The sequence below is a fragment of the Carcharhinus amblyrhynchos genome, unplaced genomic scaffold, assembly GCF_965287045.1.
Source record: "Carcharhinus amblyrhynchos unplaced genomic scaffold, sCarAmb.v2.hapA chromosome_1429, whole genome shotgun sequence".
NCBI classification, from domain to species: domain Eukaryota; kingdom Metazoa; phylum Chordata; class Chondrichthyes; order Carcharhiniformes; family Carcharhinidae; genus Carcharhinus; species Carcharhinus amblyrhynchos.
Genome location: NW_027651169.1, coordinates 1 through 20,467, shown reverse-complemented (window position 1 = coordinate 20,467; position 20,467 = coordinate 1). Strand labels below are relative to the sequence as shown.

Sequence of the window (20,467 nt, the reverse complement as noted above, 5' to 3'; positions counted from 1 at the left end):
GCCCCGCGGGAGGAAGGGGGCTCCGACTCGGGGCTGTCGCTGGACTCCAGCCCCCACTCCGAGGGCTACGGCGGGGAGGGGTGGGGGGGGGCCTGGGCCTACGGCGGGGGGCCGGGGGGCCGGGGGGAGGACCGCAGCCGCCCCTGCCCGCCCCCCAGCCCCGGAGCTGCGGGCAGCGGGGGCAAGAGGGAGGGGGGCTCCAGCCGCGACGCCCGGAGGGCCCAGGCCCTGAGGATCCCCCTCCCCACGGAGGCCATCGTCAACCTGCCGGTGGAGGACTTCAACGAGCTGGTCAGCCGGCACCGGCTGAGCGAGCAGCAGCTGGCCTGGCCCGAGACATCCGGCGGCGGGGCAAGAACAAGGTGGCGGCGCACAACTGCCGGCGGCGCAAGCTGGAGAACATCGCCCGGCTGGAGGGCGAGCTGGGCGGGCTGCGGCGGGAGAGGGAGAGGCTGGCCGCCCAGCGCCAGGAGGCCGCCCGCCAGCTCAGGGCCGCCGCCGCCGGGCCTGGGAGAGCTGGGCCGCCGCGTCTTCGCCGCCCTCCGGGACCCCCAGGGGCGGCCCTACTCCCCCCGCGAGTTCGCCCTGCGGCAGGCCGCCGACGGGGGGGTCTTCCTGGTGCCCTGCGGGGAGGGGGAGGGGGGAGGGGGAGGGGCAGGGGCAGGGGCGGCAGGCGGGCGAGGACTGAGGGCAAAGGGCATCCCCCACCCCCCCCCGACCACCCCCCCCCCCCCGCCCCCACCACCCGGCCCCCGATGGCGCGGCGCTCCCTCACACCCACACACACACAGTGCGGCGCTCCCTCACACCCACACACACACAGTGCGGCGCTCCCTCACACCCACACACACACAGTGCGGCGCTCCCTCAGCACCGACCCTCCCCCCACACACAGTGCGGCGCTCCCTCAGCGCTGACCCTCCCCACACAGTGCGGCGCTCCCTCACACCCACACACACACAGTGCGGCGCTCCCTCAGCACCGACCCTCCCCACACACACAGTGTGGCGCTCCGTCAGCACTGACCCTCCCACAGTGCGGCGCTCCATTGCACTCTGACAGTGCGGTGCTCCCTCAGCACTGACCCTCCCCACACAGTGCGGCGCTCCCTCAGTGCCGACCCTCCCCACACAGTGCATCGCTCCCTCAGCACCGACCCTCCACAGTGCAGCACTCCCTCAGCACCGACCCTCCCCACACAGTGCGGCACTCCCTCAGTGCCGACCCCTCCCCACACAGTGCATCGCTCCCTCAGCACCGACCCTCCCCACACAGTGCATCGCTCCCTCAGCACTGACCCTCCCACAGTGCAGCACTCCCTCAGCACTGACCCTCCCCAGACAGTGCAGCGCTCCCTCAGCACCGAACCTCCCCACACAGTGCGGCGCTCCCTCAGCACTGACCCTCCCCACACAGTGCGGCGCTCCCTCAGCACCGACCCTCCCCACACAGTGCGGCGCTCCCTCAGCACTGACCCTCCCCACACAGTGCGGCGCTCCCTCAGCACCGACCCTCCCCACACAGTGCGGCGCTCCCTCAGCACTGACCCTCCCACAGTGCGGTGCTCCATTGCACTCCGACAGTGCGGCGCTCCTCAGCACCGAACCTCCCCACACAGTGCGGTACTCCCTCAGCACTGACCCTCCCCACACAGTGCGGCGCTCCCTCAGCACTGACCCTCCCCACACAGTGCGGCGCTCCCTCAGCACTGACCCTCCCCACACACAGTGCGGCGCTCCCTCAGCACTGACCCTCTTGTGCCAAGTGCTACAGATATTCTGTCGAGAGTCACACGCCTTTCTTGTCACGCCTGCTGTGTCACACTCAGCAAAAGAAGCCCTTCTCCTCCACCATTAGACACAGCAAAAGCTCTGTTGCCCCAGCACTTGAAGAACCACACTGGACATCAGTTAATATTTTATGTACATATATATTTTTGGTCTTTTTATATAAAATATATTTCTTGCATTCTGTTGTCTTATTCTCGTTTGTTGTCTCGACGTAGAACCATAGAACCCTACAGCACAGAAACAAGCCTTTCTTGTCTGTGCCAAACCACTTTTCTGCCTAGTCCCACTGACCCTGCACTTGGACCATATCCCTCCGCACCCTGTCACCCATAAACCCGTCCCAAGTTTTTCTTAAATGTTAAAAGTGGAGCCTGCATTTATCCGGCAGCTCATTCCACACTCCCACCACTCTCTGTGTGAAGAATACCCCTCCTAATATTCCCTTTAACTTTTCCCCTTAACCCATGCTCTCTGTTTTTTTTTTGTCTCCCCTCGCCTCCGTGGAAAAAGGCCTGCTTGCATTCACTCTATCTATACCAATCTCACCTTATGCACCTCTATCAAATCTCCCCTCGTTCTTCTACGCTCCAGGGAGTAAAGTCCTAACCTATTCAGTCTCTCTCTCAAGTCCCGGCAACATCCTTGTGAACCTTCTCTGCGCTCTTTCAACCTTATTCATAGAATATAGAAAAACTACAGCACAAACAGGCCCTTCGGCCTACAAGTTGCGCCGATGATATCCCTACCTACCAGGCCTATCTATAACCCCAATCCCATTAATTCCCATGTACTCATCCAGGAGTCTCTTAAAAGACCCCAGCGAGTTCACCTCCACCACCACCACCGACGGCAGCCGATTCCACTCACCCACCACCCTCTGAGTGGAAAAACTTACCCCCTGACATCTCCTCTGTACCTGCTCCCCAGCACCTTAAACCCTGTGTCCCTCTCGTAGCGACCATTTCAGCCCCTGGGAAATAGCCTCCGAGAATCCACCCTATCTATTCCTCTCAACATCTTATAAACCTCTATCAGGTCGCCCTCTCAACCTTCGTCTCTCCAGGGAGAAGAGACCGAGCTCCCTCAACCTATCCTCATAAGGCATGCCTCCAATCCAGGCAACATCCTTGTAAATCTCCTCTGCACCCTCTCAATAGCTTCCACTCCCTTCCTGTAGTGAGGCGACCAGAACTGCGCACAGTACTCCAAGTGGGGTCTGACCAGGGTCTTATAAAGTTGCAGCATTACCTCCTGACTCCCAAACTCAATCCCTCAATTAATGAAGGCCAGTGCGCCATACGCCTTCTTGACCACATCCTCCACCTGCGAGGCCGATTTAAGAGTCCTATGGACCCGGACCCCAAGATCCTTCTGATCCTCTACACTGCTAAGAGTCTTACCCTTGATATTATACTCCTTCATCCCATTTGACCTGCCAAAATGGACCACTACACACTTATCCGGGTTGAAGTCCATCTGCCACTTCTCCGCCCAGTCCTGCATCCTATCTACTTCACGCTCCAACCTCTGACATCCCTCCAAACTCTCCACAACACCACCGACCTTCGTGTCGTCAGCAAATTAATATCCTTCCTGTAACTAGGTGACCAAGACTGCACACAATAGTAACCCACCTCCTGACTCCCCCCCTCCCAGAGCCTGTCCACCATCTACAAGGACACAAGTCAGGAGTGTGATGGAATACGCCCCACTCGCCTGGATGGGCGCAACTCTGACAACACCCCTCAGCCTCCTACGCTACAGGGAAAAAAAAAGTCCAGCCTCTCCTAACCGTAAGACACAGGAGAAGAATGAGGCCCCTCGGCCCATCGAGTCTGCTCTGCCGTTCAATCACGGCTGATATTTTCTCGTCCCCCATTCTCCTGCCTTTCCCCCATAACCCACCTGATCCCCCAATTAATCAGGAACCGATCTATCTCTGTCTTAAAGACACTCAGTGACCCGGCCTCCTCTGTGGCAAAGAGTTCCACACATTTCCCCCACTCTCCGACTCGAGGTCAAAGTTTCTGAAGGTACTTGTTACCTGTGTTCAAACAACAAAGAGAATTCAGCACAGGAACAGGCCCTTCGGCCCAAGCCTGCACCCACCATGCTGCCCCCTGCCTCCGTCTGAATTAAAACTCCCTACCCTTCCGGGGACCCTATCCCTCTATTCCATCCTATTCATGGATTTGTCCAGACGCCCCCCCCCTTAAAACTCACTATCGTATCCGCTTCCACTCCCTCCCCACGGCAGCGAGTTCCAGGCACCCACCCACCCTCTGTGTAAAAAATCTGCCTCGTACATCTCCTTTAAACCTTGCCCCTCGCACCTTAAACCTGTGTCCCCCCCCCCCCCCCCCCTAGTAATTGACTCTTCCACCCTGGGGGGGGGAAAGCTTCTGACTATCCACTCTGCCCCTCATAATCTTGTAGACTTCTATCAGGTCTCCCCCCTCAACCCTCCGTCGCTCCAGTGAGAACAAACCAAGTTTCTCCAACCTCCCCTCGTAGCTAATGCCCCTCCAGACCAGGGGTAACATCCTGGTAAATCTTTTCTGTAACCCTCTCCAAAGCCTCCACATCCTTCTGGTAGCGTGGGTGACCCAGAATTGAACGCTATATTCCAAGTGCGGCCTCACTAAGGTTCTATAAAGCTGCAACATGACTTGCCAATTTTTAAACTCAGTGCCCCCGGCCGATGAAGGCAAGCATGCCGTGTGCCTTCTTGACCACCCTTCTCCACCTGCGTTGCCACTTTCAGTGTACCTGTACGCCCAGATCCCTCTGCCTCTCAATACTCCTAAGGGTTCTGCCATTTACTGTATATTTCCTATCTGTGTTAGACCTTCCAAAGTGCATTACCTCACATTTATCCAGAAATTGGGGGTGAAGGAATAAGGCGGGAACATGGGAATTTAAGAACATTACGTCAGACCTGTGACCACGTCATTGAATCTCTGCGTCCTGTGAAGGACATCAAACTCGGGAGGATGCGAGACACAGCTAACCGGCGACCTCAGAGGGCAGCAGTGGGGAGCTGGGTCCAAAGCTCAGGTCCAACAAGACCCGGGAGTCGCTGTGGGCAGTTCTGGATGCCCAGCGCCTGTGGAAGGACATCCCTCCCACCTCTGGGGGGGGGGGGGGGGGAGAGAGAGAGAGAGAGATGGGAAGGGTGAAGCTTTTTTCCAGAACAATAACTACAACACACACACACACGCCCACGCTCACCCTCCTGGAGTCTAATGACAAGGAGAGATTCAACGCAAACCTGTGGTGGGTGCAGTGTATTGCGCTGGGAATTCAAGAGAGGACAATTTGACCGGAGTCTTTTGAAGACACGGTGGGGGGGGGGGGGGGGGGGGGGGGCGGGGAGAGAGACGAGAATCGGTTTTACCATAAGCATAGGAGCAGAACAAGGCCACTCAGTCCATCGAGTCTGCTCCACCATTCAATCGGGGCTGATATTTTTCTCATCCCCATTCTCCTGCCTTTCCCCCATAACCCCTGATCCCCTAATTAATCAAGAGCACATCTATCTCTGTCTTAAAGACACTCAATGGCCTGGCCTCCTCTGTGGCAAAGAGTTCCACCACCCTCTGGGTGAAGAAATCCCTCCCCATCTCTGTTTTAAGGATCGTCCCTTTACCCTGAGGCTGTGCCCTCTCTGGTTCTAGTTTCTCCTACTAGTGGAAACATCCTCTCCACGTCCACTCTATCCAGGGCCCTCGCAGTATCCTGTGAGTTTCAATAATATTCCCCCCCCCCCCCTCCACCTCATCCTTCTAAACTCCCATCGAGTACAGACCCAGAGTCCTCATCAACCCGTTCCCCACACCACAAGCTCTTCATTCCGGGGATCATTCTTGCGAACCTCCTCTGGACCCTTTCCAAGGTAAGAAGTCTCACAACACCAGGCTGAAGCTGGACTTTAACCCTGGTGTTGTGAGACTTGTGTGTTTACCCCAGTCCAACGCCGGCCTCTCCACATCAACCCTTTCCAAGGGCCAGCACACCCTTCCCAAAACTGCTCACAATCCTCCAAATGGGGTCTGACCAGAGCCTCATACACCCTCAGAAGTACAACCCTACTCTTGTATTCTCGCCCTCTCGACATGAATGCCAACATTGCATTTGCCTCCCTAACTGCCGACAGCACCTGCACATTACCCTTAAGGAATCTTGAACGATGACTCCCGGGTCTGTGTTCCCATTTTCCTAAGCATTTCCCCATTTACACCTCCATTCCTCCTTCCAGAGCATAACCTCACACCTTCCCACATTGTATTCCATCTGCCCCTTCTTTGCCCACTCTCCTAACCTGTCCAAGTCCTTCTGCAGCCCCCCTGATTCCTCAATACTACCCCTGTCCCTCTACATACCTTTGTGAAGAAAGCATATGGCAAGCTTGCCTTCGATGGATGGGACAGCGAGTATAAAAGTTGGGAGACTATGTCACAGTTGTCTAAAACGTTGGTTAGGCCACTGTTTGGAATACAGCGTCCAATTCTGGTTGCCACACTACCAGGAGGAGGTGGAGGCTTTGCAGAAAAATGGAAGGCATTAGCTACGAGGAGAGGTTGGGGAAACTAGGATAGTTCACCCTGGAAAGATGGAGGCTGGGGGCAACCTGATAGCAGTTTATAAAATTGAGGGCTAGATATTTCCCCCAGGGGCAAAAATGAAAATCACAAGGGGCACAAGTTGGAGGTAAGTGGGGGGGAAGGAATGCTCAGTGATGTGCAGTGGGGTTTTTTGTTTAAAACAGAGGGTGGTGGGGGCCTGGAATGCACTGCCAAGTGAGATGGTCGGGGCCGTTACTTGACTGACGTGTAAGACTTATCTGGATAGACAAATGGACAGGTGGGGAATAGAGAGATACAGGCATGTTGGTCTAGATAGGTCAAGGTGATGGGAGCAGGGCCTGCTCCTGTGCTGTTGTGTGTATTCCAACTCTTGTATGCTATCCAGGCCTTGCACAAGTGGACAGATCCGTGAAGTAGGCTTTAGTGTGTTAGCATTTAAAGGGGGGGGTGGTTTGAGTTTAAGAGCCGTGGGGTTATGCTACAACCAAACTGGACCTTGGTGAGACCACATTTGGAATATTGTGTTCGGTTCTGGTCACCTCACTATAAAGAGGACGTGGAAGCATTGGAGATTTACCAGGACGCTGCCTGATTTGGAGGATAGGTCTTACGAGGAAAGGTTGAGGGAGCTGGAGGATGAGAGACCACTTACAGGTTTATAAAGATGGTGAAGGGGATTGATAGAGTGGATGTTCAGAGACTATTTCCTTGGGTGGATGTAGCTGTTACTAGGGGCATAACTATAAAGGTTCATGGTGGAGATAGAGGGACGCCCTGATTCTTCACTCAGTGGTTGGGGTGTGGTATACGCTGCCTGTTGGAGTCAGACACTTTAGGGACTTGAGCACTTACTGGATAGGCACATGGCGCACACCAGAATGATAGGGAGTGGGGATAGCTTGATCTGGGGTTTGGACATAGAACATCAAGGGGCTGAATGTTCTGAGCTGAGTGAGGAAGGAGCACTGCTCTGAAAACTCATGCCTTTATAACCTGGTGTTGGGAGACTACTTAGTGAATGGGGTATGGTCCCTAGAAGGCTGGGGAGTTTTAGTTCAGCTGGGCAGCAACATCAGTGCAGAAGGGCTTGTTTCCTGTGTTATGTTCTCTGCAAGTCTGAGAATCACCCCCAGTACTCCTCAAATATAATCCCAACCCTTGGGGAGTTTGCATGCATGGTTCAGAACCCAGTATTGTGGAGCTCCAGAATGACAGGATCTCTTGTAGCCCCAGCAGGAATCAGATGTGCCACATACATGTGAAGCAAACGCTGTGTATCAACCCTAGGCTTAGTGTGGGGCAGTGTGGCTGGATGAGTGCAGAAATCAACACACTGAATATAGTTTTAGCACCAGCCTCCAGACTGGATGTGCAATGCCACTCACCAACATGTGGTGGAGACATGTTCTACTGCACTGCCATGAATACTTGGGCTCCTTGCCAGCTGACAACTCCCAGCACAACAGCCAACCAATGCAAGGCACTCATTTCTCCCCACCCCCTTCTCAAAGCTCCTCCCCTGGGACCTTTCAGTCCAATCTGTCTCTGTTGCAGGAGGAACACAGCCTTCTCCTCATTACCTCAGGTCCTGCACGCACACTGCAGTTAACACAGCCCGATCAGCAGGTGAGCACTTTCACCCCCATTATTACCCCTCAACCTCCCTTAGGAATCAGAGGGAAAAAAGACATCAAGCTGCGTGTACATAGTGGAAAGTTTTTATTAAACCGATACATTGGAGAATGCTGTACAACAGCTACACAAAGGGAAAAATACACAGTATTTAACAAACATTCTCGTAGAGATCAAGGGCTGATCCCATCAGCTGCAGTCCACCTGTAGGAAAAGGAAAAGGAGATGTTACAGAAGGGAAAAAACAACAATCCAGAGAATCTCAAACCCTTCCTGACTGGGCTAGCCAACTCTCAACACCACTGCCCTCAGTTACTCTAATGTCATTTTAACCATTATCTATCCAGTTCCCCTTCCTGACTGTGCCAGCTCACTCTCCCAACACTACTTCCCTAAGTTAAATTCAACATGAGTAACTCATCATCCAGTTTCCCTTCCTGACTTGCTAGCTCATTCTCCCAGTGCTACTCCCCTCACTCCCATAATAGTTTAAACTGTTATCTATCCAGTTTCTCTTCCTGGAGCACAAGAGGAGGACTGGACATCCCTTGCATGCAAATACCTGCCCTCAATCATTTACCCTCTCCCCCCCCCCCCCCCCCAAAAGCCATTCACTCCCAAACATCTATCTCCCACCCTAGCCCCCACAGCACAATACCTTCAAACTGTTACCCAGAAGCAGCACTGAGCAGTTTCCTCTAGCTGAGGTCAGTTTTGGGTACAATTTCACTGCAGCACATTTTAGTTTGGGGACCACCATGTACAATTCCATGCTAACTTGTTTTAAGGTGGAGCATGTTTTAAGAGGCTGCAGTTTGTCACAGGAGACAGTTTGCCTGGTAAACATGCAGTGCAGATGTGATAAGCATGCACAGCAACAGCTGAGATTAGCTCCCAATGTGTTTGCATTGCAGAGTTAATGGACCTTTTGTTTATTCAGGTGCCCCTGGGAGTTTAGGCTAGGTAGAGTCACACAAGTTCTCAGATTAAAGGTGATGCACAGGGCAGTCATGTGATTAACAGGGAGCCACTAAGGCTTGTGGGAATGAAACAGAAGTAGCTGCTGCCTGGGCTGCCAGGAGATACCAGTCTTTGGAAGCTCAAGGACTATTAACCTAAGCCAGAGAAAGTGCACCTGGGCTTTGCTAATTTTAAAGAGACCTTTTGAATCTGAAATATTGCTGGATTAGAAATCCAGGATAGGCTAGCAAAGAAATGTACACTATTTTAGTTAGGTAATTTTTCTTTATGAAATGCTAAGCTAATTCATTTGTTAGTCACAACTAACAAAGCTAGTCTCTGGATAACTGCTCAGCCCCTCAGTATAATCACACCTGGAGTGAAATGTCTGCCACAAGGCCTATTCCCTCTCCCCTGCCACCCCTTCTGGAATTCTACCCTCTTCCCCTCCTTCCTTGGAGCTGTAACCCCTCCTCTTGATATAGAAATGCCAGTGCTGGACTGGGGTAAGAACAGTAAGTCACATCAACACCAGGTTAGAGTCCAGTTTATTTGATAATAATCTCAAGCCTTTGGAAACAGTGGTGCACAGAAAGCATTTACTATCAAAAACTGGTTGGACTCTAACCTGGTGTTGAGAGACTTGCGTTTACCCCTCCTCTTGCCCAGGGGCAGTCACAGTATTAACACTGGCCTCCTTCTGTAGAGGAATTTATGACTCTCCCCCCCCATCCCACCCAGCTAAAACTTAGCTTGGTTCTCAAATTTAAGGGGGCAAGCAGGGTGCCATTGTGACTTACCTCAGCGAGAGGGTGAATGCACACTATTATCACACTTGCCAAACTTGCTCTGGTCACGGTGGGAAGAGAGGACGGAATTTCTCTCCCCCCTCCTCTCTGTCCAATCACAGGAAACTGCCTACAAACACAAGAACAGGAATCAGACAACAGAGGCAGAGGGGTCCTTGTAGCAAAGTTTATCCCCCGAGCGTTCGGCGACCGAATTTATGCCTGTTTAAAAAATGTATGTACGAAATATAACTGCCTTACCTATTGAGAGCACGGCTGGACCCTGTACCTGGCCGTGGCTGGGGAGGGGTGCCTTTGCTGCCTGCCTGCTCGCTCGCTTGCTTGCCTAGTCAGTCGCACGGCTTTGCTTCTGCTCTGCTAGTCCTCAACAGCTAGCCTCCCACGAGAGCACAGATAAGAGAGAGAGCAAACCCTGGTGCCTACACAGCCTCCAGTAAGAACGCAGCACTACTTGAGAATAAAAAGGTAGCCTTCCTCGAAAACGTTCGATCAGGGGGGTAAAAAACGTGCACGCTCGCTCGTAGCCTCTCTCGCTCAGCCCTTTTTCCGACCACAGTCTATAACCTCCGCTGGTGCTGGTAGTAGTTAAATCTGCGGGCGTCCTGCCTGGGTCTATGGTACACGTTGCTTTGTTTCTCTTTTGCTGTCTGCTTTCTTTTTCTTTTTAAAAGGGAGGGGGGGAAAACAAGCCAGAAGGTGGTGGAGGAGGAGGAGGAAGAAGCCCCCACCAATTATCTTTCAAACAAAACGAACAAAGATGCTGGCTTTCCCGTTTCCCCCCTCCTTGGCGATTTCACTCGACTCACTACACAAGCTGAATCCTGCTGCCTGTGTCATCGTCCATTGCCTCACTTGTACAACAACATCAAGAACTGTTGCGACCACATTATATACGTATAAAATGTCACAATCATAAATCAGTAAGGTTGGTGGGGGGCCTAGCTACATTCACACCCACTGCTGCCTTCTAGGCAGGTGTTTAGTGAAGGGGGGAATGTAGCTTGGCGCACACCTCAAATCTAAGTCAATAAATTCATAATCTTTATTCGACTCTCAACACTACTGCAGTTCTTGCACTGTAACTTCCAAGGCTTCAGGGCAGTCAGTTGATACAAGCCCAATTTTACTCTGGGTGGGTCGCACATGCTAAAAAGGATCACCAACATAAGGCTCTGCTCCCCCCCACTTTGGGCAGCCATGTGGATAGATCTACACACCCTGGAGCTTTGTGAAGTTACAGCAAGACTACCCTCCCTCTGTTCCCCACCAGAATTGACCCCCATCAATTAACAAACACTAAATCAGGACAGGCTGGACAGTGCCACCACCTAGTAGTTAACAAAGAAAATGCCCCTGGCACTAGCACCCCTCTCCTTCCCCAGTGCTCTGGGGGAGGTGGGGGATGCCAAGTCACCTTGGGAAGGGGGTGGGGCTAAAGGCTGGCTGAGGGAGCCAGGTACCTGGCAAAATCACCAGTGCTGTCAAGGCTGCACTCTCCTGTTCTCCCTGAACTGTCCTCCCTGTTCTGGAGGGGGCCATTTACCTCCCAAGGATGGGGAAGTTAGTTATTGCACAAACAGGAGATGCCCACATCCTGGAGGTTCAAACACACCAAGGTGTGCCTGACCACCAGAGGAAAGCAGACAAGACTCTAGTCAGTTGGGGGTGGGGCAGGGGGAAGAAACCTCAAGCTGCATTTGGATAGCCCCCTCACTCCCCACAAAACACTACAACCCGAAACAAGACAGACTACCTGCAGGACTATTAAGTACTTTATTCCGAGTCATGATCACAACTAATACATTTATATCACTGGAAAGGCATTAAAATTGGAAAAAAACATCTACTGAAAACTATCTGGAATGTTCATTGCTTTTTTTTTTACACTTCCAGGAGGGGAGGGAAAGGGGGGAGAAAGGGGGTTTGTAGTCACAACTATAAAATAAACCTGTTCAACAGTTTATCAAAATATCAATTACAGTCCTTACGCAGATATCCATGCATGTGGGTTTAATTTTTTTTTATTCCTTTCAAAAGTTCACGAGTTCAAACACTGACTTTTCTGACTAAAAATGACATTTTTCTCTTCCGGAAGCAGTTGTGCCCTGTGCTTGGCTGAGATTTGTATTGTAGTAACCTGCTGTCTCCCTGTCTCTTGGCTCATCCTCGCCTGCTAAGTACTGCATTCCTGTTGAACAACATGGGATAAAATTATTACACCGTGCACTCTCTCAGAACAAGTTCTTTTCTTCTAATCGACTCTTTCTTAAAGAAAAACATCTCAGCTGGTAGACATGGGGGAAAACATCCACTGGCCAAACCAAATCGCTGTTAACTGAGGGAAAATCATCAGCACCTAAACCAATTGGTGGATGCTTGCCGTCAGCAGCAATGCTGCCAGACCAGACCCCAGACTGACTACTGGACACCGCAGTGTGTCGAGCGGTGGTCGGGTTTACACACGGCCATTAACGCCACTCTCCCCAGCTGTCAACACCCTCAATCATAAAAGTGAACTGCACTGCCAACTTGCGTGCAAAAATAATCCTCAGCTGGCCTCGCTCGCTCACGCCCCCCCCCCCCCGTGCTCTTCCCCATCAGAATGGAGGCACCCACCCATAGCTCCAACCCCACCCCACCACCAAATTCTTCCTGCAACTACACCCACTCCAGAGAAAAAAGAAATTTGCTCACACTGCTGTGACCCAGAACCCACCTGGCTTCAGAAAAAGTTAGAACCTCCGATTAAAGGATCCTCCTCCCCCACAGCCATAGTTACCTGTAAGAACAACGCAATCGGTTAAACCTTGAGAAAACCCACCCCCACCCCAGTTAGTCTCCCTCTCATCCCTTCCTCTCACTGACACAGCTTACACCAGCGAGCGTGCGCAGGATCACACCAATAACCAATCCTTACTTCCGTACGGAGCATTGGAGTTTCTTCCTCCGTAGCCTCCGCCACCACCACCTCCACCGCCCTTCATGGGTCCATAGTTAGATGACTGCTGGTTGGGGTAGTTGCCAAAGTCGTTGTAGTTGCCTCCTCCTCCGCTGCCGCCAAAGTTGCCTGCGTCAAGACAGAAGCATCAGCACAGGGCTCTGAACTGCACAGCCACCTCCCTCAGATAGTAACAGCACTGTGTGGGAGATACTTACTGCCAAATCCACCATTGTAGCCATCGTAGGAGCTGCCTCCTCCGCCACCTCCATAGCCACCGCCACCCTGGTTGCCGTATGTTGGGCTGCCTCCGTAGCCAGGGCCTCCCCTGCCTCCGCCACCACCATATCCTCCGCCTCCACCGTATCCGCCTCCTCAGCAAGAAAGGATCCAGTGTGAGCAATGGGCAAATCAAACTGCACCCCAAAGCCAGCCCACCCCACTCCCCTCCCCAGCTTAAACAATACATACCATCACCAAATCCATTGTAACCATCTCCGCAACCTCCATAGTTTCCACCTCCACCTCTCGAGCCACCTCCAAAGCCACCTGCAACAAGTGGGGGAAAACGAGCAGAGTCAGTTTATCCTACCACACAATAACTGTACAGTGACAGAGCTTCAGCTGGGTTTGCTTTATAACTGTCATTTGTATCAGGACAGTGAAAAGTATTGTTTCTTACATACTATTCATAGAGAAGAAAAGGAGAGGGTGTAGAATGTAGTGTTAGTCACAGCTAGGGTGTAGAGAAAGATCAGCCTAATATTTGACTTATTATTGTCACATGTATTGGGATACAGTGAAAAGTATTGTTTCTTGCATGCCAGACAAAGCATACCATTCATAGAAAAGGGACAGCACAGTGGTTAAACACTGCTACTTCACAGCTCCAGGGACCTGGGTTCCATTTACTTGGGTCACTGGCTGTGTAGAGTTTGCATGCTCTCATGTCTGTGTGGGTTTCCTTCCACAGTCCAAAGATGAGAGAGTTAGGTCAACTGGCCGTACTCAAATTATCCCGAGATACGTAGGTTAGAGGAATTAGCAGGTAAATATGTAGAGATATGGGGTTAGGGCCTAGGTGGGATTGTGGTCAGTGCAAACTCGATGGGCATAACAGCCGCTTTCACGATTTTATGATTGTCACAGCTAGGGTGAAGGGGACACATGCGCCAGTTTAATCTACCACACAATGACAGTAGTGACTGTGCAGGTGCTGCTATGGCTCACCTCTGCTGAAGTTTCCTCCACCACCTCCACGGCCACCACCAAAGTTACCCCCGGAGCTGCCAAAGTTGCCTCGCCCAAAGTTGCCAGAGTTTCCACGCCCTAGAAACAAAACAAATTGGTTAGAGGCATTCTGAGGCACCAGGTTTACAGATTTCTCTGCCCCTCCCAATCATTCAGCCCACAACACACCTCGCTGGTTCATGCCAGAGTTCTGCATCTCCTCACGTGACAGCGCCTTCCTCACTTCACAGTTGTGTCCGTTGACTGTGTGGTATTTTTGAACTGAAAAAGAGGGAAAATGGGAGTTTTGAAACAGCTCTGAACCCACACCTCCCTCCACCTTGCACACGGGACCCTAGGACTTACCAACAATCTTGTCCACAGCATCGTGATCGTCAAATGTGATGAAGGCAAAGCCTCTCTTCTTGCCACTCTGTCTGTCAGTCATTACCTCAGTCACTTCGATCTTGCCAAACTTCTCAAAGTAGTCCCGGAGGTGGTGCTCCTCTGTGTCTTCCTTGATGCCACCAACAAAGATCTTCTTGACAGTCAAGTGGGCCCCAGGCCTGGTGGAGTCCTAATACAAGGCAGAAACAGCAGATTAATTGCAGGACACAGTCAGGGTTTAAAGCTCAGATGCTGCAGGACAGAGATGGAACCAGACACTTACCTCCCTGGACACAGCACGCTTGGGCTCTACAACACGACCATCGACCTTGTGGGGCCGGGCAGACATTGCACCGTCAACCTCTGAGACGCAGGAATAGGTCACGAAGCCGAAGCCCCTGGAGCGCTTTGAGTTTGGGTCTCTCATCACCTGCAAGCAGTGAGGATGGGGGGTTAGGACTGTAGGTCTGAAACGCGAATCATAATTGCTGTAGCAAAAAGAAAGCAGAACTCACCACACAATCCGTCAGCCGGCCCCATTGCTCAAAGTGGTTCCGTAAACTGTCGTCTGTGGTTTCAAAGCTCAAACCTCCAATGAAGAGTTTGCGGAGTTGCTCAGGCTCCTGAGAGTCCTCGAAGAGAAACAAGGAGGAGTAGGTGTTAGCACACTCAAGTACGCAGGCCCACCTGCTCTTATTCTAAAGATAAAAATTAACTGCCAATTGTTGCATCATCGACATGCATAAAGCTAATAGATGGGCAGAGCTGCAAGCAGATCTCTTGCATGCCAAACAAACACCACTGAAGGGCCACTCCTCTCCTCCCCCACTCCCACATGGTGCCTCTCTGCCAGGAACTGGAACAAAGGACTGGAGTTTTAAACAGCTGCCACTTCCCCCTCAGGGGACTAGAACCAGCAGCAATAACTGGAATATTAATCTGGAGACCTACACACACATCCACATTGCAAAAATACCGTGAGCCAGCAATGAGAAAAATAGGAACAATATCCATCCTGTCTCCTCCCAGCCCCAAAACCACCTAAGTTATACAAGACCAGCAACAACTTAACGTCCCATTCCACAAAACTTCCGGCCTCCCTCTAAACTACAATTCCTCTTAATCTGGCTAATTTCTACAAGCCCAGTTTCTGCATTTGAAGCTGGCTTTAAACCTTATAAAGAGTTAGCAACAGAAATAAAAAGGATGGAAAGGATCAAACAGAGCATCATTTGTAGGGACAGCAGGGATTAACAATCTTTAAGCAATAACGTTGAAGGTGGAACAAGAAAACGTAAAGGATTGCCTGAAGGTACCACGTGTTTCTGAGAGGGGGAGAGCAGCCCAAATTACAAAGGATCACTAAACAGAGGAAACTAAACCCAAAAGGTTGATATAGGAAAAGTTAGAATTAAAGACTGGAAAAAGACACGATCTCAAATCTTACAAATTCGTAACAAGTTCTAGAAGTATCCTGACAAAATTAAATACCTTAAAGAAAAGCTTTAATTATAGAGGAAAAAGCACAAGGGAATGGGACTGAAAAATGGGAATAGCCCACACATCAACTGATCGCATTAAAGACACCAAAAACATTAATTCAGAAGACAAATAGGAGGAAAATTGAACTAAAAACTGAAGCCCAAACTTCACATTCTGGGTGAAATTCCACCCAGAACAAAAGCATCTCAAGGGTGCACAAATGAACTAAAAAATGCCCAGCGACAGCAGGAAAAGCCCATATTCATGTATGCCAGATTAAAATCTTGTCACTTCAGACCCGTTCCAGATGAAGTATGACCTGATTAAAGATTAATATAACCAGGAGAAAAATTAACTCAAATTCAAATCAAAACAAATGGGAGATGGCCGAATCCCATACGTTAATGATTAACACCCGAGAACCATTCTAAATTAATTTCGACCCCATTAAAGTCTTAAAAATACAATCTGGAGTGAGGAAAAACAAAACTCCAATAAAAAGGCTGGAGAAAGTCCAAATTTCATGATAGGTCACCTGTTGCAGACATGAACAGACCAAATGCAACTGGTAAATCCTTTACTCAGGAGGTAAGGGCATGGAATGCCCTGTCTGCAACAGGAGTGGACTCGCCAACATTAAAGGCATTTAAATGGTCATTGGGTAAACATATGGATGATATTGGAAGAGTGTAGGTTAAATGGGCACAACACCAAGAGCTAAAGGGCCTGTATTGTGCTGTAATGTTCTGTGCTCAAGAACTTAAAATCTGCAAATTGAGGGGAACCCAAAATTTAAAGCATCCCAGGGGAAGTCCAAATCTCACTACGATCGACTAAGCACCCTAGAACACGTTAAAGTTTAAAAAGCTCCTAGCAATTCTACAGGACAAAATGAAGATTAACAAACTAACTCAAAAAACAGCTGGAAGAGGGAGAAATGAATTATAAATGAAATAAAAAGGCTGGGGAAAGCTTTAAAGCTTGACTTTAAATCCTTTGGCAATTGGGGGCAGAGGTGCATTACAGACCCTGATAACCATGTAAAACATTAACTATAATGGGGTTATGTAATTATGATTTAAATTATGGTTTAGTTTCCTTTGCACTTTGAGTTGGTTTATTTTGTTTGCTAAAAGGAAATGTTTTAACTGGTTTGGGGTGGACAGGTGGAGTTTAAAGGTGGGGAAGAGAGGGAGAATGGAGGCTGTCATATCCAGCAATCACAACCAGAAAATTAGCTTAAAAGCTCAATTCGATGCTAAACTACTAATTTGGGGGATGGGCAGATGGACTTTAAAGCGGGGAAACAAAGGCCATGTTATATCCAACAACTGCAACATGAGAATCAGTTTAAAAACTTCACACTGAACTACCCAGTTTTGGAGGGGAGCAGCAAACAGCCAGTTGATGCAGGAGAGGCACAGAGGGAGGGTAGCCATTTTGTGTCAAGCCATCCACCCATCCCCAAAAGCAAAACCCAAATAAAGGCCCCAAAAGGAAGGAGACAGACCCCAGAGTGGGAGGGGAAGAGGGGGGCAGGGAGAGCAGCTGTTAGTTTGTGCCCAGCTCCTTCCCCTCGATCTCAATCCCCATAGAGAGAGCAGGAAATGGGGAAAAAAGTGTTTTAACACAACTTTCTACAGGGGGAGGTGAAGTTTAAACCGATGGAATCACAGTCAGAGAGATGGAGGGGGTGAGGCACATCCTCCCTCCTCCACGTAGGGCTACAAATCCCCTTTAAGAAAGGGGGAAGGAGAAGGGAGTGCTTTAACACAACTTTCTTGGGGAAGGTTACAAAGCAGAGTTTAACCTGATGGGAGTCAAAGTGTGGGGAAGAGGCCACCATTTTATCCCCATCCTACCCCCTCTTCTTCACTCGAGGTTTAAAAAAAGGACAGGCGGGGGGAGGGTTTTAATACAACTTTTGGGGAAGAAACGGCTGCAAAGCGGAGTTTAAACCGATGAGAGAAGAGCGGCCGTCATTTTGTACCCCATGCCCCCCCTCCCCAGTTGAAAAGAAACCCCCATCGAGGGAGGGCATTTTAAAACTTTAAGGGGGTAAGAAGGGAAGGAAGGCTGCGAAGTGGAGTTTAAATTCCCGAGTCAGTCTGCGTGTTGGGGGGGGGGGGGGGGGGGAGAGAGAGAGAGCGGCGGCCGCCATTTTGTCCCCTTCAGCTTCCCTGTTCACTCGACGGTTTGAAGGAGAAACAAACCCCATGGAGGGGAGGGGGAGTGTTTAACTCCCTTTTCTCTGCGGGAAGAAGTGATTACAAAGCAGTTTAAACCGAGAACAGTCAGTGAGAGAGGGGGGGAGCGCAGCGGCCGCTATTTTGTCCCCATGCCCCCCTCCTTCACTCGACGGTTTTAAAGAAAAACAACCCCATCGAGAGAAAGGGAGGGGTTTTTAATACAACTCTCCCGGAGGTGGGGGGAGAGGATCAGAGAAGCAGTTACAAAGCGGGTTTAAATTCCGGGGTTAGTGAATGTGAGGCATCGGAGAGCGGCCGCCATTTTTGTCCCTTCAGCTTCTCCCTTTTCATTCGACGGTTTTAAAGAGAAACGAACCCCACTGAGAGGGGAGGGGGTTTAAACACACTTTTCTCTGGGGTGGAGGCTATAAGGCAGAGTTTAAACCGATGGGGGTCAGTCGGGCGGTCAGAGAGGGGGGCGGGAGCGGAGAGCGGCAGCCATTTTGTTCCCCTTCACTCGACGCTTTCCAAAACCCCGCCGAGAGGGAGGGGAGGGGAAGAAAAGGAGGATAAAGATACGTTTTAATACAACTCTGGGAAGGGGGGGAAGAGCAGAGGTTACAAAGGCGGAGTTTAAACCGACGGGAGTCAGTTACAGTCGGTGTGAGGGAGGGAGCGGCCGCCATTTTGTCCCCTTTTCACTCGACGGTTCCCGAAGAGAAACAACCCCCCCCCCACAGAGACAGAGGGGGAGAAAAGGAGGATGAAGATGATGTTTAATACACTTTTCTCGGGTGGGTGGGGGGGTGGGGAAGAAGCAGCGGTTACAAAGCGGAGTTTAAACCGATGGGAGTCAGTCCGTCAGTGAGGGAGCGGCCGCCATTTTGTCCCCTTCCCCCCCTCTTCACTCGATGGATAAACTCCGGGGGGGGGGGGGGGGGGAAGAGAGAGAGAGAGAGAGTTTTAATACACTTTTCTCTGGGGGGGGGGGGGAGAGAAGAAGCAGCGGTTACAAAGCGGAGTTTAACAGAGGGAGTCACACAAGTCGTTATGTTGGGGGGGGGCGGGGGAGGGGAGCGGAGAGCGGCCGCCATTTCTGTCCTTCAGTTTCCCCCCCCCCCCCCCCCACCCGTCTTTTCACTCGACAGTTTTAAAGAGAAATAAACCCCCGCCGAGAGAGAGAGAGGAGGATAAAGATAATATTTTAACATAACTTTTCTCCGAAGTTGTTTGTGGGGGGGGGGGGGGAAAAGAGAGAAGAAAGAGAAGAAGCGGCTCCAAGTGGAGTTTAAAGCGACGGAGTCACAGTCAGGAGCGGAGAGCGGCCGCCATTTTGTCCCTCTTCACACGACGGTTTTTTTCCACCCCCCCCCACACACACACACACACACACAGAGAAGGGGGAAAAGAATAAAGATAACGTTTTAATACAACTTTTGAGGAGGAGGGGGGGGAAGAAGCGGTTATAAAGCGGAGTTTAAACCGACGTCAGTCGCAGTCAGCGGCCGCCATTTTGTCCGCCCTTCACTCGACGGTTTTTTTCCGAAAGAAAAACAAAACCCCCCCCCCCCCCCCCCAACAGAGAGAAAGAGGAGGGGGGGGGGAAGTGTTTTAATACAACTTTTCTCGGGGAGGGGGAAAGAAACGGTCAGAAAGCGGACTTTAAACCCATCGTCTGTCGGTGAGGGAGCGGCCGCCATTTTGCGTCCTTCCAGCTTCTCTCTCTTCTCCTCCCCCCCCCCCCTCCAAACTCACTCGACGGTTTGAAGCCGCCCCCCCCCCCCCCACAAACTCCTACGGCGGACGAGAGATTTTTTTTCCAGTGTTAAATCCCGATCCGGTGAGTATAAATATACGTATTCTCCGAAAGGCCTCAGGATTTTTTGGGGGGGGGGGGGGGAGAGGAGGAAAGAGGGGGAGGGAATACAAAATGGCCGCCGGCCTCGCCATTTGTTTGCTGCGCCACAGCCTCTCCCTCGCTCACCTCACCTTCTCCCCCCCACCCCCACCTCCCTCTCCTCAGCCCTCAGCCCCCTCTCGCCGCCGCCGCCACCGTCTTTCTCCCTCAACCTCCCCCGCCACCTCCCCCACAACCTCCTCTCCTCTCCCCTCCCTCTCCTCACCTCCAGCTCTCTTTCGTACGAGGGCGCCGTCTTGCCGCTGGGGTCGGGGGGTGCGATGAGGCACCGCTCTCGCTTTTAAACTGAAATTTTATACGTTTCTCTCTTTTTTTGGGGAAAATAAAGGTTTTCCCCCCTCTCTCTCTCTCTCACGCTCCGATCCGCTGTCTCGCTCTCTCTCTCTTTTTGTGTGTATGTATGTGTACGTATAGGTAGATCTGCTCTCGCCGGCGACACAAAAGAGAGCGAGCGCCCGCTCGACACCGCCTTTATATACCCGCCCTCCTCGCCGGTCTCTCCCCCTACTCCTCCGGAGCCAGGACCCTCCCCCAACTTCTCCGCCC

At 51.4% G+C, this 20,467-nt stretch overlaps 2 protein-coding genes across 2 annotated transcripts; one reads left to right on the top strand and one right to left on the bottom strand.

Moving 5' to 3' along the window:
- Positions 1 to 3: 3 nt before the first annotated feature.
- On the top strand, positions 4 to 2,013 carry LOC145340793 (transcription factor NF-E2 45 kDa subunit-like; the record flags this gene model as incomplete). Its single annotated transcript, XM_080185256.1, is given in 4 exon segments — positions 4 to 322; positions 325 to 503; positions 505 to 673; positions 2,006 to 2,013. Coding segments are annotated over 4 exon segments (675 nt in total), but the record flags the coding sequence as incomplete, so codon positions are not given.
- Positions 2,014 to 11,536: 9,523 nt separating this feature from the next.
- On the bottom strand, positions 11,537 to 14,964 carry LOC145340792 (heterogeneous nuclear ribonucleoprotein A1-like 3; the record flags this gene model as incomplete). Its single annotated transcript, XM_080185254.1, is given in 10 exon segments — positions 11,537 to 11,861; positions 11,864 to 11,965; positions 12,695 to 12,844; positions 12,934 to 13,089; positions 13,187 to 13,264; positions 13,946 to 14,044; positions 14,135 to 14,227; positions 14,312 to 14,522; positions 14,616 to 14,762; positions 14,848 to 14,964. Coding segments are annotated over 10 exon segments (1,191 nt in total), but the record flags the coding sequence as incomplete, so codon positions are not given.
- Between the last annotated feature and the right edge of the window lie 5,503 nt (positions 14,965 to 20,467).